Raw genomic sequence first — 25,858 nt, 5'->3', positions numbered from 1 at the left:
TATGGACTTCTTAAACACAATTCACAAAGGTATAAGCTTCTTTTGCTGTTATTCATTTTTTTTGTTTGTTTGTTTAGGTTTTGGTTTTTGAAACAGAGTTTCTCTGTGTAGCCCTGGCTGTCCTGAAACTCACTTTGTAAACCAGCCTGGTTTTGAACTCAGGGAGAACTGCCTGCCTCTGCCTCCCTAGTGCTGGACCTAAAGTCATGTGCCACCCCACCCAGCTCAAGGTATAAACATTTTATTTGGAAAAATGGATTTCCTGCTCAGAGAATGCAATGTTTGCTCTTCACTCCCAACCCATCCCCGTGCTTGTTGAAAAACACTTCATTGCTTCTGCTTGTGTACTGTTGTATCAGGAACATATTGTTGCTTCTGCTTGTGTACTGTTGTATCAGGAACATATTGATGCACAGGAACGGCTGTCTCCACACTGTCTCCTTCTCTGGCACAGTGGAGCACTTACTCGCCCGAACTCAGCCAGCATCACCGACCAATGTTTTACTCTCTCAATTTCTTCACCTGTAAAATACCAGCTCCATCCCAAATGATCTGCAAGGTCCCTTCGGCCCACAAAGCTCCATGATTCTAACTTGGAGCATCACTTTTCTCTCTTTAGTAAAATATTAACGCAGGAGACTAAACAGTGGCAGACGGAGCACCAGGGAAGACAACATACAAGGGATACTGTTTTGTTTTCTGTTTTTGACCACGACACTAACCAAACGCCTGCAACTGACTCAACTTAGACAGGGCCTGAAGACAGTTCAGTGGTTAGAGCTCTTACCCAGCATCCTGAAGACTATTGGTTCAATCCTTGGTAATAAGGGTATGGAGTGGTTTTGTGGAGAATCAGACAAATCAGTTTAAAATGTCTGAAAGTGGGGAGCCTCTGTCTGGGAGGTGTTTTCACCCATCCTGATCATAGGGGCCTTAAAGAAGCTACATTGGTAGAGACCCCAAGAGCCCTTAAGGACTTAAAAGTTCTGTCTAAAATTGGTGTTCAGGTTAGGAAGAAACACAGGGGCCTAAGAGTTCCAAGCTTCAGAGAGGGAAGGATGGACTTGGTGAGGGGAGAAGAGCACAGAAGTCTGACATCTGCCTAAGGTGATATGACTGCACCGTTGGATATGTTTGCATAGGATGCTGTATTGAAGGACCTTTGGGAAGATGTTCAGGCAAAGGTTCCCCAGCCTGTGTGTTTAGATGGAAACATTCCGATACCTGGAGGTGTTTGCCTCTGTTTGGTCATGGAATTGTACACTCCACACTCACAACAGCTTATTGTTGTTGTTGTTGTTATTTTATTTTAGTTTTGCTATAGAGATTGAGTCCAAGGCCTTGTACACACAAGGCAGTCTCTACACTGAGAGAGACTCCCACCCCCGGCCCTTTCCATTACTTTTGAAAACACAGTTTAAGGGGCTGGAGAGGTGGTTCAGAGGTTAAGAGCAAAGGTTGCTCTCCCAGAGGTCCTGAGTTCAATTCCCAGCCCACATGGTGGCTCACAACCATTTACAATGAGATCTGGTGCCCTCTTCTGGTGTATAGGTATGCAGGCAGAACACTATATACATAATAAATAAATAAATCTTAAAAAAGATAAACACACACATGTTCATAAATAAAAAAAAAAGAAAAAGAAAAAATACAGTTTATTTAAATCCTAACAAAATTTGCTAGTCCCGCCTGGACGCTGCTTCCTAAAGACAGATTAGAGCAAAAAGCTCCCTCAACTCTCACGAAAGACTAGTCAGTGTCAACAAATGCTGATTTACAACACGTGAGACCCAGACCAGGAGAGATGCCAAACTCTGAGGTTTTTCTTTGAGAGCCGTTCATTATTTAGAATGTCTGACTCGTTATACTTCTAGGGTAAAGAGTGCTCTATCTTCACTGGTGCAGCCGTGGCTGAGGCCCTGGAGAGAGAGAAGCCATGAGACTCCTTGCAAAGCTCCGAGGCCAGAAGAGGCTGGAGCCCTCTGCTCCGAGTCAGCATCCCCTCCACATGGCCCGAAAACCTGTTTCCATGAGGTTCGTGGAACACTGGTAAGCTCTCTGCATCTCCTCAGGGAGACATCGGAGAAACCACTTGTGGGGTTCACAGACTGTGTCCCCACTCCATGGGCTAACTAGGTCAGCGTGTTTGTGGTGGGATATATGACATCAGCATAACCCCTATACAAGGATTTTTTTTAATTGCACCTTAATTTCCAGGAAATGGGTTATTAAATTCTTTGATATCAAGATGTTCTAATCACCCAGAATTCTGAGTTTTTGTTGACAGACAGTGTGTCTGTTGACATGTGCTGTTATGGCAACCGCACTGTGCTTTAAATGTTGAAACTTGCCTTTCTCTACTTTTATAAACTTGCATGAGGAATTACAGGTATCATATTTGGTTAATAATTTTCAATAGTTTTGGTCAATAGTTTTTTTTAGATTGTTTTGTTTTCAGATTTACTTATTTTATTTAGTGAGTATTAGTGTTCTGCCTGCGTGTGTTTCTGAGGTCAAAAGAGGGCATCAAATCCTCTACAGCCAGTTATGAACAACTCTGTGGGTTCTGGGAACTCTACCCAGTTCATCTGCAATAGTATCAAGTGTTCTTCACAACAGCCATGCTGTCTTGTCTCTCCAGCCCTTGGTCAGTAATCTTTAAGAAGCTTACAAACGAGCCGGGCAGTGGTGGTGCACACCTTTAATCCCAGCACTTAGAAGGCAGAGGCAGGTGGATCTCTGTGAGCTCGAGGCCAGCCTGGTCTATAAGAGCAAGTTCCAGGACAGGCTCCAAAGCTACAGAGAAACTCTGTCTTGAAAAACCAAGAGAGAAGAAGGAGGAGGAGAAAGAGGAGGAGGAGAAGATGAAGAAGCTTGCAAGCAGCTGTTCAACCCACCAAACAGGAAAACTTTATTCAATGGATAGTCATGCTATGATTTGCTTATTTACTTACTCTGGAAAACTGGAAGTTGGTTTCAAATGACCGTTCATTGTACAAGTGTTCTGATAAGTTGTATAATTCTCATTCTCACCTTTTTGAGGAAAATATATCACAGTTGACCTGTTCTTTTTCTTTCCTCCTGTTTTTAAAATGAGCATACAATGGAAGAGGTGTGATGTTGATGGATGTCTATCATCCATCTGCTATCAACCCCCCCATTCTCCGTGTTTACCATGCCTACGTCTACTCTTCTATCCCAAGTACTTAGGAAAAAATTATTTTATTCATTTATGATTACTAAAATCAGTACATTACATATTTTATGAAAATTTTTTTTCAAGACAGGGTTTCTCAGTGTAACAGTCCTAACTCTCCTGGAACTAGCTCTTGTATACCAGGCTAGCCTCAAACTCACAGAGATTCACCTGACTCTGCCTCCTAAGTGCTGGAATTAAAGGTGTGCACTGCCACCACTCAGCTTTATGAAAGTATGATTTTCAAAACATTTTCTGATGAGAGGGTCATCAATCTACATTAATTAATGTAATTTATCTTAGTAAACTTCTGTAATGTCAGGCTCAATGCAACACAGTTTTATTCATCTATATGCTTCTGTCTCTTATCATATGCTGTTTTGGCTAAAGATGTTCTTGGAGCTGGGCTGTGGTGGCACACATCTTTAATTCCAGCACTCATGCAGCAGAGGTAGGGCAGATCTTGTGAATTCAAGGAGGCCAGCATGGTCTACAGAGCAAGTTCCAAGACAGCCAGGGCTACACAGAGAAACCCTGTCTTGGGGGTGGGGAGGGGGAGGAGATGTCTATGAAAAAAGGCTAAGGAGTCATTGGTAGGGTACTCATATATCAGGCATGAGACTCTGCATGACCTCTTCCCCCAGTTTATTTATTTATTGACTATTTTTATTTATTTGTATGCATTTTGTGGGGGGCAGAGTCTCACTGTGTAGCTCTGGCTAGCCTGGAACTTTCTATGTATAGCAGGGTGGCCTCAGACCCACAGAGATTGTCCTGTTGCCTTCTGAATGCTGGAATTGCAGGCGTATACTAACCACCCAGCTTCAAGTTCTTTGTTTATTATATGTGTGGTTAAGAGATCCAAAGACCCAAGTTTGGTTCCCAGTATCCGCGTTGGATGGCTCCAGTTCCAGAGGCTTCAGGAGTCTCTTTTGAACTTCCTAGACCCATGTCCATGCATAGACACAGACACACATGATGTAAAGGAGGCAGAGGATTATATAAAGATGGTCCAGGAGTTAAGAGCTTGTACTGCTCTAGCAGAGGACGAAAGTTTGGTTACCAGCATCCACATCAGGCTACTTGCAACCATTTTTAACCCCAGATCCAGAGGGTCTAGGGCCCTCTTCTAGCCTCCACAGGCACTACACTCACATGCACATACACCTAGAAACACATACATACGTAATTAGAAATAAAAAATAAAACCTTTAAAAATAGACAAATAAAAGTAGAAATAAATCTAAAGAAAAGGAAAGAAAGATTTTCATGAAGAAGACCTAGTCTCTCACACAGATATGTAGCTAAAAGAGTGAGAAATTAATAATAACCTTGTTAAGTGACTGTGAACATCTTTCTTTGATACTACTCTAAGTTCGATGAACAGTGGTTTCTTAAAAGTCATGAGCACGGACTCTGAAACCGTGTCAATGAGTGCGTAGTCCCTTTTGCACTAAAATCCACGGATCCATTTCTGAGTGGATTTTCTACAGTGTCCTGACTGAGCAACATTATGCACTGAATATTTGCAGTATGTTGGTAAACTGAGCTAGGTGGAGCTATCAAAATGTTGACACTACTTTTAAAAAGTCACATTTATTAATGTCACCACAGATCTCATAAAACACAGTGTTAGAAAGCTGCAAAGTTCATGGTGACAGTCACAAGTCATGTAAATTTTTACTGGAGTTACAAATACTGTCATTTCTAGAGAAACACTGTGCCCTGCTTCCCTTGAAGTTACAAGAAAATATCATTTTTTCTTTTTGAGAAAAACCCAAGTTTGTCTGCCAATCATTCTTTCAAGTAAAGATAATGCCCCACAAAAAAACGAAGACTATTTCCAACAATCTCAGGAGCGATTTTCCTCCAGACACTAACATACTTCAGCACCACCAAAGTGCTTTCTGGACCCATTACCGTGTCGCAAGGAAGAGTCTTGTCTTAAGGGTTCAGATTTAGGAAAATTCATAATTTTTACTGCTCCATCAAGGACACCCTTAAATGAGCCTTCCTTTTTGTTTTGTTTTGTTTTGTTTTTTTGTTTTTTGTTTTTGTTTTTTTTTGAGTACAGGGGCTGGAGGATAGAAAGACTAATCAAAATTCTAGGGCCCCTGCCTCGATTTGTGCCAAGGTGTGGGCAATTTGCCTATCACTGCCTTGACTTCATTACTACAATGGCAACGTGGAGAAAAGGGCCAACAGCATCTTAATATTACTATCAAAAGTTTAAGCGCATTAGTGAATTGGTACCATTGGGGCTGTAGCAGTGCCATGGTACACATGTGCGAGGCAGGGAAGAGCTTGAAGAGACTGGCTTCCCCTTGGTCTACCAAGGAGGTGTCAGAGACAGACGTCGGGCACAGTCTAGTCAGCGGGCTCATCACCTACTGAGACATTTTCACTATAAAAATACTGGGACCCCGGAGACCCTCCGTAGACTATATGCTATTCTAAGGCTGTGATCCCACTGTCTACCCACCTTTAGCAATTTGTGGGCTTAAATAGAATTACACCTGTGAGCCAGCACTTACGAACCATCTTAGAATGCACAACTAAAACAACAGAAACTATATAAATCTTACATTTGATGAATGATGGAGATGCGGTAGAAAGTGTACTATGGTTTTTAAGAAATATGTGGTCTTAAAAGCCGAGTGAAATGAAACAATATTTGAGTCTAATGTTACGGTGAATAAGAATCCAAACTGATGGCTCATGGGTATGAACAACCAAACATAGTAAATTTTGATTTTGAATTTTGTTGTGGTAATCTCCAATATTTATCTTCCTAATGTTTCAGATTGGTCCAACAGTAACATTGGTTTGAATATATAGCAGTTAAGGGTAGATACAAATGACCTTGAAGAGTGCTGTCCTTCGTTCAGACACCAAACTGAGATTTAAACAGAACACCCTCTGTTTATTTCTATTTCCTATTGTTATGTATTACTTCAAATAATTTTTGGGAAAAGGTAGAGGTATGAATGAATTCCATTTAAAATGCTTTTGGCTGTTGATGAAACACCTATATAATTAAAAGGCGAAAGCATTTACCTGCTTGCCTTTAAAAGGTCGCAGGAAATGTACTCAGCGTGGAGGGAGGAAGGCCCAAAGAGTGTTTCCAATTACAGTGTAGTAAGCACTGTGAGGGAGGGGGCTCTGCAGTTGCAGACAAAGGTGATGCTGTACCCATTTGCAGCTGTGATCCTGACACCTTAGGTAAAGGTGCCGGGGGAGCTGTGGTCAGGAGGTGTGAAGAGACCCCTGCAGTCTGCCTGGAATGGACCAAGTCTAGTTTATCGTTCATACGTCAACGTCAAACCTGATGCACAGTCCAAGTCACGGCCAATTGGGTTTGATCTGAGTTGAAAGATAGTCTATTTCAAATCCTAGCACAGGGAAATTTAACTGCCTCTTTTTGTTTGTTTGCTTTTTCTTATTTTGAGACAGAGTCTCATTGTGTAGCCCTGGCTAGCCCAGAGCTTGCTATGTAGACCAAACTGGCCTCAAGTACACAGAGGTCTGCCTGTCTCTGCCTCCCTAGTGTTGGGATCAAAGGCGTTGGACACCATGTCTAATTTTAACTACTATTTCTTTAAGAATCATTTTTTAATTGGTTTAAACTCAATTATTTTATGTTGTACTCATTTTAGCAGACATTAAACCTTGCTTTAGAAAACATCACTTAACATTGGGGTGCTTGATATGTTGATCAGCATCAACAAGGAAGGGTTCATCCTGAGAGTTTATTATTAATGAATGTCACCTTTTGGGGGAGACACAGTCCCCTTTACGGTTTATATGGCCACTTTTAAAGGGGTGGTACCTAAACCACCATGGCTCTCTTTAATATCACTGGAGACTTCTGAGTCCCAGTAGTCACTCATATCAACTTAGAGCAGGCCATTTTAATGTTCTGTCTCTTCACTATGACTCCACCCTCTTTGATGAAAACATCTATTTAAAAATTGGTAGGAAACCGTTTAACATAATACAATGATGAGTCAAGAGGCTTTCTTTGAGCTCGAAAAGGGAAGATGTCGTTGCAGTAATGCACCTTTTTATTTTTTAGCTCTGACTCATGACATAGAATATATTCCACTGAGTTCAAAGTTTCCCTTTACAAAGAGTTTTATGAAACAACTCTTCTTCAGACCAATTTTTTTACTTCAATTATAGTAGCAGATTTTAGTGTTTTAAATCATTAACAACCTCCTAGTGAAGTTTTATCCAAATGGCTTACAGTCAGAGGAAGAACTGTTCTTTTCACCGAGCACCTTTTGTGAGGAGACCGGTTCTTTTCTGCTTTCCCTCTTCGTGGGTCTCTTTGAAGCAGGATGTGTGATTTGTAAAGAAATGAAAGTGTATCGCTTTAATAAAAACTGTTGCACTGTGCTCAAAGTGCACACTGGCATTGTAGTGTGCTCAGAGTAGTGCACACTGGGATTGCACAGTGCTCAGAGTGCACACTGGGATTGCTTCAGGGTGAACTTCAGCTACCTGTGTTCTTGAAGGGGAGGGGGGAGTAGATTTCAGATGTTCAGATAGCTGTGTGTGTACAGTAGGAATATCACGTTGCAGTTAAGTCAACCCTCAGGAGTGACCTAATCTTATTTTCCCTCTTTCTTGACCAAGGACCTATAATTTTCGTTTAGGCTGAGTTTTCAAGTGTTAAATTCAACCGGACTCTCCAAAATTGGGCATTCATTCCATCCACCTACTGATCTCACCATATGCTATCTTTTAATTAAAAAAATATTTATTTCCATTGCACTGTTTTAAGAGAGTGAATGAGTCTGTAACTTCAAGACTCAAGGTGATGGGGTGAGCGTGAATCTTCCAGTGACAAAAGCCTGAGGAATTCTATACAGAACCAAATGTAGTTTAATACACAAAAGAAAGTGCTTAGTGCAACCTATTTCCTTAAAAATATATCTGTAAAATAATGTTTCAATAGCGGGGGGAAAACTTTTTCATCCCCCCCCCTTGATTGGGCGACTAGCGGGATAGATTTGAAGAAGTCCATCCCACCCCCGCACGCGCGCCCCCCATTCTTTCCAGACAGAGCAGTTGTAAATGCGAGGCTGAGTCCGCCCCGAGAGCCTTAGGGCACCTTCCTCTTTGCTCTCTCTGTGTGTGTGTGTGTGTGTGTGTGTGTGTGTGTGTGTGTGTGTGTGTATGTGCGCGCGCGCGCGCGTGTCTAGCTCTCTCTTTCCCTCAGTCTGTGCCTCTGTATGTGTGTGTGTGTGTGTGTGTGTGTGTGTGACAGGGAGAGAGAGAGAGCGCGAGAGGAGAGCGAGAGAGCGAGCTGCGAGCTGTGCTGCCGCCGCCGCTGCCCTTTGATCCCGACATTAGTGTTAGGGGCTCGGAGACACAGCGCGCGGCCATAGACACCGCCGCACCGGCGCTCATTTATTTATACCTCCCATCACACGCGAGCACAGGACACACACACACTCACACCTATTAGATCCGTTTCCATTGAAGAATATTACGCTCGGGGACAAGCCAGGTGCACGACCAAAAAATTAAAAAAAAAAAAAAGAAAAAAAAGAAAGAAAGAAAGAAAGGAAAGAAAAGAAGAAAACCCCTCTTCTGGCTCCAGGAAACAAGCTTCAACCCATTGCACACACCGGCGAGAAGGGGTTTCCCCCTGCCCGCCCCCCAACTACCTCCCCGCTCCTGCCAGTGTCTGCCTGTCTGCCCCCACGGGGGTTTATTTGATCTCACATTAACCGAGGAGGAGAATGTGAGAAAAGGGGGAAAATGCCCAGGAGGAAGCAGGAGCAGCCCAAGCGCCTTCCCTCACGTAAGTCATCCCTTCTCCACCTCCTCTCGTGCCATTTTCTCGCCCTCCCTCTCCTCTTTCCCCTCCGCAGCCTCCGCCGTTGTTTTCTGCATTAGTTTAGGGTTACAGAGGTGAAACTGACAAAGACACAGCCCGGGTTACTCCTCGTTTAGGTCTATGCCGAGGCAGCCATGTTGGTGATGATCAGCCCCGTGCCCTTTCTATTCTCTCTCTCTCTTTTTCTTTCTTTCTCTCGCCCCCCTCTTTTTTTCCTTGAGATCGGGCTTTTTTACCCCTTTCCCTCTCCCTCCCCCTCCTCACTTTGGGTTGCGGGGGAGGGGGCGAGAGGAGGGAGGAGGGGAGTAGTGTGGATGCCGGGTTTTTGTCGCGGGTGGGGGGAGGTGGGAGAGGTTGCAATCTTGAAAAAAGAAATTCTGTGTGGATCCCGGTGCCCGAGGGTGCGGGGTCGGGGCACGCGCCGGGCCGGGGCCGTGACATGGCGATTGGGGGTGTTGGGGTGAGGGCGCGCGGCCGCCAGCCGGGCTGGGGACCGGAGAGGTCGGTCTCCGGCTAAAGGTTGCGCCGGGGTGGGTCGGCCGCGGAGCCGCGGGCGGCTGGAGCTGGAGGCGGAGGTGGAGGCGGCGGCGGAGGGGGAGCCGGGGGCGGCCGAGGAGGGTGTGGGGGCGCCGGGGGGCGCGGGCGGCCGATCGGGGGGCGAGGCCGGGCAGCAGAGCGGATGTGGGGTGCGGGAGCCGCGCCGAGGCTGAGGCGAGGCAGCCAGGGCGGCGCGCGGCGCGCGAGGTCCCTGCAGAGCCGAGGGGAGGGCGGAGCAGGGCTCCCGGCCGCAATAAAATGCGGGGTCAGGCGGAGCAGACGGAGCCGGGGCGACGCGGGCTCGCAGACCCCCCTCCCCGGCCAGCCCGAGCAGAGTCCGCGACTAAAGTGCATCCCAGCCCTCCTGGCCGTAGCCACACACGCCAACTGGAGACTCGCGCCGGGCTGCGCGGCCGGGTCCCCGTCCCCTCCTCCACCCGCTCCTCGGGTCCCTCTGCGCCGCCCTCCCGCTTTTCTTTGCGAGACTCTTAACTTTTCCCCCACTCCCTCTCGGGCTCCCCCCTCGTCCCCCCAAGCTCTCTCCGCTCGGAGTGTTCCGAGATGCTGCTGAAGCTAAAAGTGAAGGAGAAAGAAGCAACTAAAAATATCCCCCCGGGGCCGCCCGGCTCCTTGAATGCAGGGGAGAGGGGGCAGGGGAGAAGGCGTGGGGCGGGGTGGCGGGAGGAGGGGACGCGGGAGGCGCCGGAGGGAGGGGTCGGGGGAGACGGAGGGTCAGTTTCTCCTCTTTCCTCCCCCACTCCCCCGCGCTGCTCCCCTCGCCTGGGCGGCTTGGCTCTGCTCAGAGCCCTATCCTGCAAAACCCGGGCTGGGGGCGGGAGTGGAGCTGGAGCGCCCGCCCGCCCGCGCGAGTGTCAGGCCGACGTGGTCGGTCACCTGAAGTTCACGGAGGGTGGGGGAAGGGTTAAGGTTATGGTGTCTCGGGTTGTGTGTGAGTGTGTTTCCGCCGCAGACGGGCGAGCGCGATCGATCTCCCCCTCGCGAAATCTCCGCGGCGGTGCCCACGCGAGGGGGCCGCGGGGCTGCCGTGGCCCGGGCGGGCACGGAGGCACCCGGGCCGTGGCCGGAGTGGCGAGCAAGGGCACGCGCGGGCATTCCGCTCCGCAAACATTCCTCTTTTCTTCCCCCTTCCCGGTACGCAAGGAGTCGACGCACTGGGCTCGGGTTGAGCTTTTTTTTTCCCTTCCTTTAGGAAAAAAAAAATGCCCCCGTACAGTCCTTTCTTCGCCTGCCCGCTAGAGGTTCTGAGGATAATATCACATATGTAATATATATGCACATAAAATCACTCGCAGGCGGCTGTGTGTGTAGGAAAATTTTGTGCGAGGAGGAGAAGGCGGCGCAGTCGGGGCGGGCGAGGCGGGAGGCTCCGCGCTGCGATTCACAGAAAACTCGCAGCAGTTGGTGGAAGTGTGCGTGCACATGGCCGGTCCGGGCGCCCCTCTCCTCGGACGCGCGTGGGCAGGGAGGGGAGGCCGGTGTCCCGGGCGAGCGCCACCGCGGGAGGCTTGCCCTGCTCGCACAAAATGGGCTTCAGTGTTCTCTGCGAACTTGCCCTTAGATGGCAACTTTGGGAGCTGATGAGCTTGTGAGCGAAACCGGGGCGGTTAGGTTACTTGGTCATTTTCCTTTCTTCTCCCTCTGCTTAAAAAAAATGTTGGCGGAGTTAGAGGGAGGGTGGGAGAGGAGAAGGGATTTATCAGTTTCGGCTGAGGCTGCTAGAACGCTGCCCCTCCCGTGGTGAGCAGAGCAGCCGGGCAGCTGCAGCCTGCCCTGCCGGTGACCTTGACCCTGACCTCCTGCGACAACCCTCAGTCTGAGAGGAAATTCAGGCTCCATTTTAGCTCGGGTGTCTGGTGGGCCTCTCCTGCGGGTTGCTGCCTGTTGATGAAGTTGTCTTTTGAGAGTGGGTTCCTTCCTCGTTCTTTTATTGAATACTATTATCTTCTCACTTAAAAAAAAATCTCCTCTCTCTCTCTCTCTCTCTCTCTCTCTCTCTCTCTCTCTGTCTCTCTGTCTCTCTCTCTCTCTGTCTCTCTGTCTCTCTCTCTCTCTCTCTCTCTCTCTGTCTCTCTCTCTCTCTCAGTCATGCTAAGCTACTTTTACCTAAGTCAGAAGCATTTTACTTTTGAAAGCACAGCAAACGTCCCCCCCTTTTTTTCTGGGTAGCCTTAATTTGTAAAGCGGTTCCACCTCTTTTTGCATTGAATGGCTTTTTTTTTTTTGGTGAATATGTTCTGCCTTTTCTAAGAGGGGGGGTACCCGTGTTTTATAAGCAATTTACATTTTGACTAAGAGCAATTGCTGGGCAAATGATGTCTTTTGCATGTCAGGCACAGTAACCCAGGTCTTGCTAAGAGCCCAGTGAGGATCCCAGAAACTTGAAAGTGATATATAGACATAAGGCATACCAACTTGGGTAAAAGTGAATGTTAGACTCCAGCTAGTACAGAATGTTGTTGTCTGTCTCCGTCCTGGTTTTCAGTACTGAATTGTTACTTCTGTGTGAGAAAAGCGCCCCTTCCCTGGGAGAACTACGCTGTATCAAGGTTAAAATGCAGTTGAGTCTGGAGATTCAAGGTGCCTGGTAGAAGTCATCTTGGAGTTTTCAGAAGTTATATAGAGACAGATCTAAAAGTCGGCCCTAAGAAAAAGTGATGTGTCTTGCAGTTGAGGCAAGGAGGTGACTAAATGAATGGGCTGGAGAGATTTAAATTGCTTCTAAAGCCACAGAGCACTTGAATAAAGGCAGAAGTTATTAAAGTCACTATTGGTATGTTGGTTTTAAAACTGAAAGCACCTGTAAGCATTTAAGAAATGCATCGTGTGTGTGTGAGAGAGACACCCACCCACCCACCCACACACACACACACACACACACACACACGCTCGCATACACACACTTGTGCTGTTAAGTACTTTCCATTGCTGCCAGCACTCTTTGCCTTTGTACCCTCGCAATATGGCTGCAGAGTTTTTGAGTGCCCACCATTGCCACATACAGATGCTTTCTGTGCGTGGAGTTCTTTTGCGTTAAACAACACTGTCCAGGAACAGTCTGGCCCTGCAAAGCCCACTGCCTTCCCACTGGACAGCACAGACACTGGGGAACCTGGACGGTCCATCATAGAGTGGATTAGTCCTGGAAATCCAGGCAAGCACTTGGTATTATCTGATACCAAGTCTGGGGTGAGCCTCGGCTCCTGGCACGGAGTACCAGCAATTCCCCAGGCTGGGCTCTGGCCTGCTAAGGTTTCCTAGTTCCTTCTGTTCAGCTAGACACCCCTGGGACTGTTCAGAACCGAATTAGCTTTGGAGATGGGCGAGCCTTTAACCTGACACTCCTAACCTTAGCCTTGAGTTTCTGGTTTAAAATTCTGTAGTCATTCCCTTCTGGGCCTCAAAAGTAAGTGTGCGTGTGTGTGTGTGTTTATGTTACATGGGTCTCCTCATGCATACACAGAAAAAGTGGTATATGTCCTACGGAGATGAAGTGTCTACATGTCACAGCGAAGGGTTGTACTAACTTTTGGAGTACACCCCAGCCAAAATGTTAAGTCTACATGATATTTGAGGGTTAGGTTTAAAGATTATTATTCAAAATAAAGGCCTCTGTTTCTTGGTTTAATACAGTAGTTTTCATTTTGGGATCTAAAATGTGACTCCACTGCTGCTGATGGTTTGTTCATAAAAGTTCTTTCATTTATAGAGTTCAGTGCCATGCCAGCTCCAAAGGATGGCCCAGAGGGCCTTCGAGCTGAGCCGGGCACTCACCTCCACCATGCCAGCTCCAAAGGATGGCCCAGAGGGCCTTCGAGCTGAGCCAGGCACCCACCTCCACCAGAATCTCCTAACTTAAGAAGCTCTGCCTGTCAAGAAAGGATGGGAGGGAAGTTGTGTAGCAGACTGGGACCTTTCAAGCTTTGTGTGTAGGATCCTGAAGCTAAGAGGGAGGGATCAGGAAGGTCACTCTAGTGCGTTTATTGCATCTATATTCCCTTACCGGTGGCAACTGGCACTTTAAAATTTCCCCATCAGCCTCAATTTACCCATACACACAGATGAGGTTAGACTCTGTCATATTTATCATGGGGATTTGCCTGAGTCCTATTCCCCAGGGGGAACACGAAGAAAAAGTTAATGAAACAGTTGTTTTATTATTCCAATATTTTCACTGTTTACTCAGTTGTGGGGCAAGATCAGTACAGGTTCTGTACTGTGTTCTTCTTTAACAAACGCTGCTCTCTAGTAAAACTGGGGAGCAGAATGACTGGAAAGCAACCGGATCCTTTGTTTTTATGCCTTTATGAGTCAGTTTCTTTGTCTCTCTGTCTGTCTGTCTGTCTGTCTCTGTGTGTGTGTGTGTGTGTGTGTGTGTGTGTGTGTGAGAGAGAGAGAGAGAGAGAGAGAGAGAGAGAGAGAGAGAGAGAGAGAGAGAGAAGCCAAAGGAAAGGAACTTAACTCTGCTTTTATTTCTTACTAATTTTTGCAGTGACCAGGCACTATGACCTGACTAACCCTTGGGGAACTTTTTCAGTCTGAAGTAGCAGAGTATTTTACAGCCTTTGTCAGACAGGTCTAATGACTCTGAGGAATCTAATGATTCTGGGGGTGATGACTATCTGTTCCCCAAAGGAGCACCTATGAATCCCTAAGACAGTAAGGAGGCGATCATGGGGTTTCCCATTAAAATACAGGAGGTGGCTCAAAAAATCACATTCCCTCAAATGCTTCAAAATAGTTTCTAATAAAAAAATTGATTTTTAATTTATCTGTGCTTCCATCTCGTTCTCGAGGTGGCACAGCCGGTGTGAGTTGACAACTCTCTCTCACAAGGCGTTAGTGTATCACTCTGGAGAAGTCTAAACTGGACAGCTTTCTGCTCGCCCGAGTGCCGCTGCACACTTTGCAGTTGAGAATCTTTGGATGGCCTCTGGTAGGGGCTTCTCAAGGAGGTGCGGACAATCTCTATTTGGAGGGATGTGCAGAAGGAGACATACGTAGTTGTGCGCCCGAAGAAGAGTATGCACTGGGATACTCAGGCAGGTTCCTGGGTTTAAACATGGCATAATTCCTTTGGTCGGATACTTTATTAAACAACAAAAATTTTTTCATAGTTGTTTTGATTGAAAGGTTTAAAATCAGGGTGACCACAGATCTGGTGTTATATGGTAGACTCCCATCTCTTCTCCAACCTTGCTGCCTTCTGGTGTACTCAGTGGTGGAAGGGATGACTAAGTGACTGGGGGCCTCTTTCGTCACAGTTCTGCCCCTGTGACCTAGCCGCCCTGCAAAGACCGTCCTTCTGAAACTATTGTACTGGGGTGAAGTTTCAATATAGGAATTATATGGAGAGTAGGATACAGAGTCAGCCTATATATAGCCCACGGTCTGAAGGAAAGGATGGAGGTGCACACATTGCTGCACTGTGTGAGGCTTGCTTAGTGCTATAACTGGTGACCAAGGCCATCAGCAGGGGCTGAATGATGTCATATTACTTTGAAGAAGTTAAAATATCCTTTAGTCCTCATTTGAAGTAGCCCTGTCCTCTTCAATTTTAAATGTCTGGTGGAGTATTAGGATCCAAGAGTCAACAACAAACAGAACATCCTGGTGCTGATCTTCCTATTCCGAGTGATATATCAGTAATTTTCTATAATTTAATCAGACTGGTGACAGACCAAGGTAATGAGTATGACCTACAAAATGGGACTTTGGGGTATGGTAAAGGGCTCTAGCTTGGGTGCTTACGCTGCTGAGGGGCTCTGGTGGAAAGGAACAGAACTTGGGTTTCTACTTATTGGAAAGAAATTCAGACAGGGTCTCCTTATGGTAAGAGTTGTATGGTGTGTGTGTGTGTGTGTGTGTGTGTGTGTGTGTGTGTGTGTGTTTCTTTGACTTCATTACTTATTTTGGCTCTGGCAATATACCCATTAAAGTTCCATTTTTGGGGTTCAGCCTTGTGAATGCTGCTGCCCTCCCACCCACTCTTTCCTGCCTCCTCCTTTGGAAGGTGTAGCTTAGTAATTCATACCATCTAGGGCTAAGTGTACAGAACGCTTTATGGTTCAAGGTAGCTGAGATGTCTTCTGTCATATTTTATAAGAAAATAATGCACAAAGCACAGACCCTGGAAACTGCTGAGAGTGTTTGATGGGCTAAGTTCCTAGCTGCTGTATCCCTTCTATTGGTGAGTTTGGTATTTCTACCCTCTGTCTGTAGATGTTGTGTTTATGATACTGGGTATGATTAGGCACAGAAGTGGGGCCTGTCTGATGGCTCTTGTCACTCACTTTGGGTAGACCTGATGCAGATCCAAAGGAACTTCAGAGACTGCAATCAGACTTTACTTCGATACTCATCATAAACCACATGGGTGCATATTGCTGCTTATTTTCTAAATGTCAACCTAATTGTATACACACACACACACACACACACACACACACACGCGCGCGCACCCCCCCACACACACTGTAGTGTGGCTATTTATGAAGTGCACAGTGATCCCTTTCCGTAGTCTGAGGTCAGAATGAGACTGTTAGAGATTCTGCTTTTCCAAATAGTGACCTAAGGTTCTATTAAATTGAGGATGCAAGAGGCTTGATTCTGTACACCTGAAAAGGTCAGGTACTCTGCCTCTAATAAAGAAAAATCAAGGCATTGAAAGATGCAGCTCAGTCATAGAGTGCTTGCCTAGGATGTGTGATGTGAGGTCCTGGGTTCAGTTCCCAGTGCTGGGGCGGGAAGAGCAGGCCCAGTTCATTTCTCTGTCAGTAAAGGAATAGATTTAGAGGCCCCTGAGCCTGTGAAACCAAGCCCCAGTAACTTCTGCCTACTCTTTCTAATTTCTGTGCAGGTCAGAAAAGTGGCTAGACCCCCTTTAGAAGCAGGGTGTGAGGGAACAGAAGAAGGGTGAGCGCCAGAGGTGTGGCTCTCAGGGTGATTGTTTTGAGTGCTCTGGAGAAGTTGGCCTTCAAAGGGAACTGAGGAAGGCCAGGAGAAAATGATCTTTTCCATGGTGGCTCAGTAGTACTCAACTTCTCTGAGCCTTTGAAACAAGCTGCCATGCTTATGGAGGATGATAGATTTTTCTCATGTTAAGGAGTCTGGTGGTGGGTTTTAAAAAGCTCTTGTTTTGTAATGAGAGAGAGAGAGAAAATATCCTCTGTGACTTTGGCCTCTTTTCCCTTCGCTGCACACTGTATGAGTAAAGTGAAAACAAAGGGCTCATGTGCTTTTGAAGTTCACGGGGTAGCGGTCAAGTGCACAGGCTCTCGTGCTGGGCTGTTCAGATCCCCACTCTGCTACCGGCTAGCTGTGTGACCTTGGACAAATGACTTAACTTCTCTGTCATCCAGTTTCTTCATCTTTAGCGGTAACAGTTCCCGAATCTTTACAGTCATCATTAGGATTGTCTAAATACATATAAATATTACGTATGTATATGAAGCCATGCCTAACTAGTTCCTGCTGCATAGGAAGAGTGAGGGTAGTAGAACACGCACAGAAGCATGTGAGACGTGTTTGTATGTGTACATTGGGATTTGCCAAAATTCCAATCTCGAAGTTTATGTGGCAGTTTCTGTGTTTTTAATTTTTGTCCTGTTTTTCCATAGCTCTCATTAGCGAAGTGAGTAATAACAATGTAATATGGTAAAGTTAATTTATGAGGCTTTTATTGCGGGGCTGAACTAACACTTATTCTGCAGGCCAACAATATTATAATAGGGTTGTTGCTGAAGGAGTGAGTTCCTTTGTGTATGTGATTTGGCCAGAATTATATCTAAGTTGTGCAATAGCCATATGAATTATGACAGGATTTTACTCGAAGGTAAGGACAATGAACCCTCTTACAGTGAACTCCAGTGAAACTGAAGGGAGGATAGGTGTTTAATGAAGGCTTGTTAGTCATCCGGTCAGCAGGCAGTCTGTGGACTAAAATGACTGAGAGGAAACTGACACTGGGTTTTGCATATGTTGTATGGGTCACAGTTCAGAGTTGGCACAAATCAGAGACAGAGAGTTTGCTGTCTCTAATCACAGGGACCAGTCCAAGAGAGCATATCCCACAGATCTGAAAATCTTGAGGGGTGTGTGTCTGCTGCACGATCATTTCTGCTACAGGCCACAGACAGGCGCCGCACTAGTGTGTTCTGACTCACACACTATGTCTAAAACTTCAGACAGCATTTTAGAAATTGGAGATTTTACACACACACACACACACACACACACACACGAGAGAGAGAGAGAGAGAGAGAGAGAGAGAGAGACGTATTTCCAGCTTCTTCTGAACACTTGGAAGCGCAGGCAGCACCAGCCCACCTCCCCACATGGTAACAATCTGTTGCAGTTAGTGGCGGCTGTCTCCTTCCCAGGGCATGTGCTCGTCAGTCTGCCACGGCTCCTGCCATTCGGCCACCGTGTCCCCATATGTAGGTACACCTGCCCACCTCCCCGTCTCTTCCCTGGCCGTCCCTGAAGGCAATTGGATTAGGAGCTGTTCTGCATTCGGAAACCTTTTCTGATCTTTTAATTTATCTCCGTGCCAATGGTACTGCAAACCCTATTGTAGGGTGGATTCCAAGAAGCACCACCAGGTAGGGGTCCAGGTTCTGGCTATGCCGCACTTTTCCTGGGACGGTAGCAAGTGGCTCTGCCTGGTTTTCTCACTTGCAAAATGGTTGAAAGCAGGTTCTAAGAGGGGGCTGTATGAGTTCATGTGCATACATTTTTATATGCCTGCCCATCATGTAGTGTGTATTCCGTAGTTGCTGGGGGCACTGGTACACCTGAGAGGTGGCCGCATTCCAGCTGGGGAGCCCTGGGATTTCTCACGTTGTTCTTGGATAATCTTACTGCCTTTCAGTTGCTGATCACTGTTAGGCAGCTCAAATCTGCGGTTGTACGTGAGACTTGGGAGTCTAGAAGACACAGACACCCCCAGACTTAATTCACTTGGCTTGGAGGCAACCTTTTTAAAATTAAATTCCCCAGACATCTAAATGAACAGCCAGAGCTGAGGATTCTTGAATTAGCCAGGACTATCCCACTCTGGGATGATGTCATCTCAGCCACCAAGACATGAGACTTTGAGTTCAGGCAAGTAAGGGACCATACTTTGTTGGATCTTAAACCTGGGACTTGAATCACTGGCTCCAGCTTGTCCCGGCTGGTAAACAAAGGCCCAAGGGAGAACCTGCGCTGGTCAGAAGAGCAGGGTTTGTGTCGTCCCTCACGTATGTCCACCCCGCCCGCAGAGCACAGCCTTCTCTCTCTCGCTTTCCATCAAAACTTCCGTGCTCTGTGGCCTTGGAGAAGTTACTTAACCGCTGTGCTGCTGAAGTCGCTTCTCCTTGTGAAGTGGCTAACACTGCTTTACTCTAACATCTTGTTTGCGTGGCTTTGGTTCCCAAAGCTGTTTCGCTGGAATCATCTGCCTGTGAAGCAGGTGGAGGGGACCAGCTTCCCACAGTTATTGGCAGAAAGGAAGAAACTGAGTCAGAGAGAGAAAAGCAGCTCAAGGCTATAGCTGCATCAGGGCTGCCAGAGGCAGGGCCTGCGATAGGTCCTGAGCGGCTGAGGGCCCCCAGGTCTCCCTGGGTCTCCGTACCTTCACAATAGCTCAGAGATCATGTCCTGTGTGGTCCTCAGAACACTTGATTTACATGATTCATGAAAGCTGTCACTAACAGTATTTCTTTGCTTGAAGATTCTAGATCCGGGCTTTTGACCTTAGTCAAACGGTGGCATGCAGTGCGCGTCAGGGGCCTGATCTGATGCTCAGTGCACGTGTGGCTTCTGGGATGGGTGACAATTAGGCTTCTCCTCTGCCCTTGTTTGGCCTCTGCTCTGACCAGCAGGTCTATGTAGAGCAGGAACTGCGCTGTATAAGAGGAAGGACTGTTCTGGAGACTGTGCCCCAGAAAAACCTCCTCTGGAAGACAGTGAACTTCCACTAAGAGCATGTTGATTTGAATATGACCTTAGAAAGGGAGAGATCAAATTATAGTTACTTGGTTTCTGATGATTGTGGGAGGAGAAATTTCACAGTTCCATAGTAGTATTTGGGTTTGATTAGACTGCCTCATTATAGACAGGTGCGGGTCTGTGAGTTGTCTGTCTCTGTTTTGAGACTCTGGCTGTGTGGTCTGGACCGAACTCACTATGCTCTCCTACCCTTGACTCACGATCTCCCGGCTTCAGCTTCCGTAGTGCTGGGGTCGTGCCTGTGCCCACCATGTCAACTGAAGGCTGGTTTAAAAAGGAATCCCATGGTCTCCATAACGCTGGAACAAGAGAAATCTTTGACAAGATGAGTACCGATTGAGTGACAAAATCGAGCAAATGAAAAGCAATCCAGCTCTGAATAAAGGTCTCGTATGTGTGACAAGCTGCTTCAGCCCCTCTGGAGGGGTTGTCTAAGGATGGCCAGTCATTTGGAGTAGGACAGGAAGAAGCGTGGACCTCTTATTAATAATTGTATTAACTTTGAGGGGAGAACTCGGGGTCTTATGCACCCGAGGCATGTGTTCTGCCACCTAACCTCATCCCTTTCAAGTTATGATTTTAAATATTTATTTAATGCATATGAATGTTTTGCCCTCATATATGTATGTGCACCATGTGAGTGCACAGAGGTCAAAAGAAGGCCTCAGATCCACTGGTGCTGGAGCTACAAACGACTGTGAACCACCATGTGGGTGCTGGGAGTTGAACGTAGTCCTCTGCAAGAGCAACAAGTGTTCTGAACCACTGAGCTACGTTTCTAGCTTCTTATATTGGCTTTTAATAAAAAAGTAGCACAAGCTTAATATAACTAATTAACACTAGATACAAATGTTTAAAATGCATTAAGTTCCCTTCTTTGAAATTCCATCCCCGCTGTAATCAAGAAATAGTATTTAAAATTCAGCATCTGTTTGAAATATGGATGCATTTGCATATGGTTGCCTCATGGAATTTCAGGGCCGCATTCAAAACAAGGGTGCCCCATTACCCCTGTAAATGGTTGGCCTCATATCTCCAGTATTGAACCCAGATTGAATACTCTGATGTAAAAGTGAAGTTGGTAAACTATTCACCAGAAGGGAGGCAGAAAGATTGTTGTAAACTCTTGAAGTCATCATCTGCAGAATTAATCATTGAGGCAATTGGGAGTGTTTTATCTGAAAGGGGGAGTGGATCAAAATCATTCTTGCTATCTACAGACAAAAGCGTGAAGTTCTGTTGGCAATAAAGGGAGTGACATTCCCGGGGTTGTCATCTGTGTTCCGTTGTCCATTCAGATGCCAATTGATGCTTTTCTTGTACATTCCTTCCTTTAGTCCCCCAGCAGAATAAAGGTGTTCGCATCAGGGACTGGGGATGTGTGGAATTTAGCAAGTAGTTTGGGGGTTTACCTTGTCTTAAGAGCTTTGTGGAGACGGGGGTGGGGGCGGATTGCTCTAATTCATCCTGAAAATTGTTTTCTTAAGCAAAGGAGTCGCTAAGCAGAAAATGTCCCAGGACAAATCGAATGGAAGTTACCGAGGAGGATAATTTTTATTTGATTAAATGAAAAGTTATTGAAGCTGGGCAGTGGTGGCACGCACCTATAATCCTAGCACTGGAGAGACAGAGGCAAGTAAGATATCTGAGTTCGAGGCCAGTCTGGTCTACAAAGAGAGTTCCAGGACAACCAGGGCTCCACAGAGAAACCCTGTCTCAAAAAACAAAACCGGTTAGACAAATATGCTGGACAAAAAAAAGAAATAAAAAAAAAACAAAAAACAAAACCGGGGGGCAGGGGAGATGAGGGGGAGAGGCAGAGAGAGAGAAAGGGAGGCAGGTATATTGAGTACTAAAAACAAAACAAACAACAGAACCCCCATTCCAATGGATGTGATGACATATGCCTGTAATCCAGGGCTTGAGAGGCTGAGGCAAGAGGACTGTAAGTTCAAGTCCGTTAGTCAATCAATATGCAGACAAAACAAAAACCTGCTCCCTGGCCCCAAAGTGCCAGCAACTCTCCAACATTGAGATAAATCCTGTATATATGGAGAAGTTCACTTAACCTGTCTGTCAGGGATGGATTTCTAGGGACTTCTGTTATTAAGTTTGGGGGCACAGCGGTAAGAAGTATTGAACTCTAAAACAACCTTGTTTTGCAGAAAGAATTTTATAAAGGAAGCGTTGCTCTGCTGATTTCCCTATTATCAATGTAAAACTGGAACCCATTCTCACCTTGGGGACACCTCTTTCAATAGGAACTGTTGTTAGCTTTCCGGAGTCCCAAAGTACTGTGACTGACACAGGGTAGCACGGTGGACCCAGGCGCTGGAGATCTCATGGGAGCTGTGTCCCCATGTTCTGTCGACTCCTTACATGGACCTAAACAAAAAACTCTGAAATGCACACCCCATCACAGTTTCTTTGTATGTTAATATGATACAGTCAGCAGACACATACAAAAAGATATCCTAACAAGCATGGAAGAGCATTCTGTGACTTTGTATGGAACAACATTCTGTGATGTTTGTGCAGAAGTTTGTGGGGACACAGCCTAAGAGGGATGGATGAAAGATTCCTGCTCGTGGCATCAGGAGCGTCCACAAGGACATGGTGGATTTGGATGCTGAGGAGAGACAACATTCCAAGTAGAAGAAATGGCAGCAGCCAAGGGAGGTTGAAAGGAACCCAGAATAATAAGAAGCCACTGAAAGGAGGAGTGTTGCTAAACCAGTGGGTCCAGACGGAAAGATGGAAGGCCAGGCAAAGGTGGATAGAGAGGAGCTTCATGTAGCTCAGAAATCAGCCTTGGAGTGTGGTCTTCCCTGTGGTAAAATGGGGTGGAGGGTGTGCAGAGAAGTCTCAGTTGAAAAAGCAATTAGGATGAATGGCTGTGAATCCACCATTATGATATCTAGGAAGAGAATCCTGCCCTAGGAGGGTTTCTTGGGGCTTCCCTTCTTGCTCCCCTTTCACCTCTAGCATAATTGGTCAGAAAGTTCTAGTTTGGGAGTCTGTGAGGACGACTGGGTGGATAAAGCTCTTGCTCTTCAAGCATGAGGATACGGAGTTCAGATCCCCTGTACCCCCGGGAGAAGCTGGGCAGGTGTGGGGCCTGCCTCCAACGCCAGCACTCGGGAGCTGGAGATGGATCTTCTGGGCAAGCTGGTTAGCTACACTAGGCAAACTCCAGCTTCAGTGAGAGACCCTGCCTCAGTAAGTACAGTCAAAGGCAATAGAGAACGTCTTCAACTTCTGGCTTCCATGTGCACATGCATGCATGTACCTGTACAGGTGTACTGCACATGTGGGGAAAGAAAGGTCTAGTGCATTGTCTTTTACAAGAGAAGACTTGTGTAACTTACACATCTGTAATGAAAGACAGTAAAGAAAGGCTGCCAGCAAAAGCAGTGTAATGAGTCAGTACAGGTGAGACTGTCCGGGTGTATCCTTCCCTGTTACCCCCACAACTCTTCATTTTACCCCAATTTCAGTAAATTGTTTCCTTTGCTTTCTTCTTCTCTTCGAAATTTATAAAGGTGGTAGTGTTAGACCGCTTGCCTTCTGTGCCTTGGTATTCTCGGTCCGTGACTGCCTTGCTAAGACGCAGCCGTGTAGGGGGATGGAGCTGGGCCGTCTTATTCTCAAGACTCTGATAGGACACTGGAGAAACTGCAGAGGTTCTGGCTTTGTTTCCGCTTTCTGCTGCCATGAACCTCCATCGGCCTGCACGTGTGTCTTCATGTCCCGGGTGCTTACACTGGCTCTCGAGCTTTGGGAATCAGGCTCTTCCTCTCTCTCTCTCTCTCCTTTCTTTTTTCTTTTATTGAAAAGTTTTTTTTTCATATCCTCAGGATCTTTCTAAGCTCCCCTGGAGGTTAATGAAGGCCCCAAAGACCTTTTGTGTATTGCCATGTGTTAGAGATTGAAACAGAGAAGTTAAATGCTTCTATTGCTAAAAAATAATAAATTGTAACCCAGCATGTGTTAATTGTAAGTAGTTTATTTTTAATGAAAGCATGTGTTTTTTCCAAAAGTGTGTGAGTGAAGTAAGCGATGTTTGTATGTTTCTGCAAATCTCCAGTAGCTGGCTTCCTAGAGGACAACGGTTTCTCGTATCTGTCGGTGTGTTTAGTCTGTCGCACCGGTTGGGGAGGGAAGCCAGCCATCACACAGATGCCTCGTCACCTGTGCAGGTAGCTGTGGGTGTTCTTTGAACCACACTGAGATCTTGAAGGCTATTTGCAGCGTTGAGTCCAAACATTGCAACCAACTTTTCGTGTCTACTACATTCAAATCTACCGAGCTGTCTTGTGTTTTGACTGAATCATCGTGTACATAATGTCAGTATTGGACATTTGGGAAGTATCGACTCCCTGCATTATCTAGATCTATGAAATTTTGGTATGTCTTATTATAAGTGTAGAAATTATTTATATCTGCAAGAATGTTATCTGAAAAAGTCTTTAAGTATGGTATTGGGAATCTGTCAAGTTCATAGTGTAGCAAACAAGTTTTCCAAAATTTTACTGGCCACTTGAAAGCATGAATCTTATCACTGGCTGAGAACACTGTCAGCCTTTCCTTGAAGTAGTAGCTTGACTTCATTCATTTCCAAGAAATAATCTGCCAGTGGTCCACATTTGAATGTCTGTGATTTGTCAGTTATCCTTTCAGTTAAAAGTAATACACCATGAAAAAAGTGCCTTGCTGGGCTCCTAGGCAAACAGTCAAACATGATCTTTTCCTTAGGGTAGCCTCAAACCACAGCACCGGCAGAAGGAACTGTGATTGCGAACAATATTACATCACCTGTAACATCAAAAAGATATTTAGCCCAAGATCAGTTTTCAGTAAAATGAATAGTTCTTTTTTATCACTTTGTTGAACATTCTTAAGTGAAACCAGCACAGGTTTTTGCTTGTTTATTACTTTTCGATAGGGTCTCCCTAAATGAACATACCTTGCTTCTGTACATACAAGTGGAGTATTGTTGGTCTGTAAAGATGCGCTGTGTTATCCGGTGACTTCCTGGCTCCTCTGTTGAAGGTGAATGCCACTGATTGCCACCTGTCCTGCCTAGTCTTTTGTCAACTTGAAGAAAGCTAGAGTCACTTGAGACAGGGAAACGTGACTGAGAAAGTGGCCCCTGTGGATTGGCCTGTGGGACCAGGTCCTGATTCGTCAACCATGGGATCCCAGCTCACTGTGGGTTGTGTTGACTGGGAAGGCGGTCCTGAGTGATATAAAAGCCGACTGAGCAAGCCAGGAGAAACAGTTCAGTAAACAGTGCTCCTCCGTGGCCGCTGCTTCAGTTTCTGCCTTCAGATTCCTGCCTCGACTTCCCTCAGTGAACTCTGACTCAGGATATGGAAACCAAATAAGCCCTTCCCCGAGTTGGTTTTAGTCATAAACCCCAAGTAAGACACTGCCCGTCCAGCTCGTCTACCTCGGAGGCTTCATAGTTACATGGACGAGATAGGACGCAGCCGGTGTTCTTTCCTTCTCTTCCTTCCTGGGATGTTGTCCTCACAGTTCAGACACGCTTCCCACCTCCCTGTCTCATCCATCTCTCCCCACTGGTTCCCAGTCGTATTCACTCTACTACATAGCATCTCTTCACGTCACCATGCATGCACCTCTGCACTTCTGTCGTGTGTGCCCTTACCTTTCTCCCAGATAAGTGAGTAACTGTTCCCCATATGTTTTTATTTAGGCTCCATCTTCCCTTCCCCTCTCTCAGGGTTCATAAGCCACCCTTCATGCTGCCGTCTCAGGTCGGCCCTGAGCTCTTCCAGGCCTCTGCATGAGAATGAAGTTTGACCGCCTAGACCCTGAAGAATCATTATCCGAGCCCCTGTAGCTCTTCCTTCTTATGTACCCTTGTTTCATGTATACTGAGTGATTGCTTCTGCAATCCATACTTCATGCCCCACTCACCTTTTTATGTCTGTATTTTTTTCTCCACTTAACAAGTGGCTGGGTGACTGCCTGGCTGGATAATGTCTTCCTTTGCCTTCAGATAGCAGAGAGGCCCTTCTTGTTTTTCTCTTCCATGGTTACAGCTACCGGGCAGAATTAGGCAACTTTTTCCTGGTTCACTTACTGTTGTGTGCTTATTATTGTCTTTAGTGGATGGACTTCTTATGAACATGGATTAAGTGCTCGTTTTTATACATGTTTTTGTCTGTAATAGTGCCTGCTCTATAGCAGGTGGGTGATAAATACATTAATGAAAGGAGGGGTTAAAAACCAGTTACAAA

The 25,858-nt window shown here is 46.2% G+C and overlaps 1 protein-coding gene and 1 long non-coding RNA gene across 10 annotated transcripts in view; one reads left to right on the top strand and one right to left on the bottom strand.

The window, feature by feature from the left end:
* The first annotated feature begins 8,377 nt into the window (after positions 1-8,377).
* Positions 8,378-25,858, top strand: part of Znf827 (zinc finger protein 827) — a 173,107-nt gene continuing 155,626 nt past the window's right edge. For 4 of the 9 annotated variants that reach the window (XM_087900541.1, XM_087900544.1, XM_087900546.1 and 1 more), the window contains exon 1: positions 8,382-9,008. In XM_087900541.1, coding sequence (XP_087756667.1) covers positions 8,966-9,008 — 43 coding nt within the window. In that variant the 5' untranslated portion in view covers positions 8,382-8,965. Of the gene's footprint in view, positions 9,009-25,858 lie in introns of all 9 variants that reach the window. The other 5 variants (XR_015736017.1, XM_087900543.1, XM_087900542.1 and 2 more) reach the window with 4 other exon arrangements.
* Positions 21,122-25,634, bottom strand: LOC146890322 (uncharacterized). Its single transcript, XR_014999187.2, has 2 exons — positions 25,536-25,634; positions 21,122-24,407 (listed from the first exon to the last, which is right to left on the bottom strand). It is a non-coding gene; the product is annotated as an uncharacterized LOC146890322 (long non-coding RNA).

The sequence above is a fragment of the Myodes glareolus genome, chromosome 22, assembly GCF_982192425.1.
Source record: "Myodes glareolus chromosome 22, mMyoGla1.1, whole genome shotgun sequence".
NCBI classification, from domain to species: domain Eukaryota; kingdom Metazoa; phylum Chordata; class Mammalia; order Rodentia; family Cricetidae; genus Myodes; species Myodes glareolus.
The sequence above is the reverse complement of the archived record's forward strand: the minus strand, read 5'-3'. Positions and strand labels throughout refer to the sequence as shown.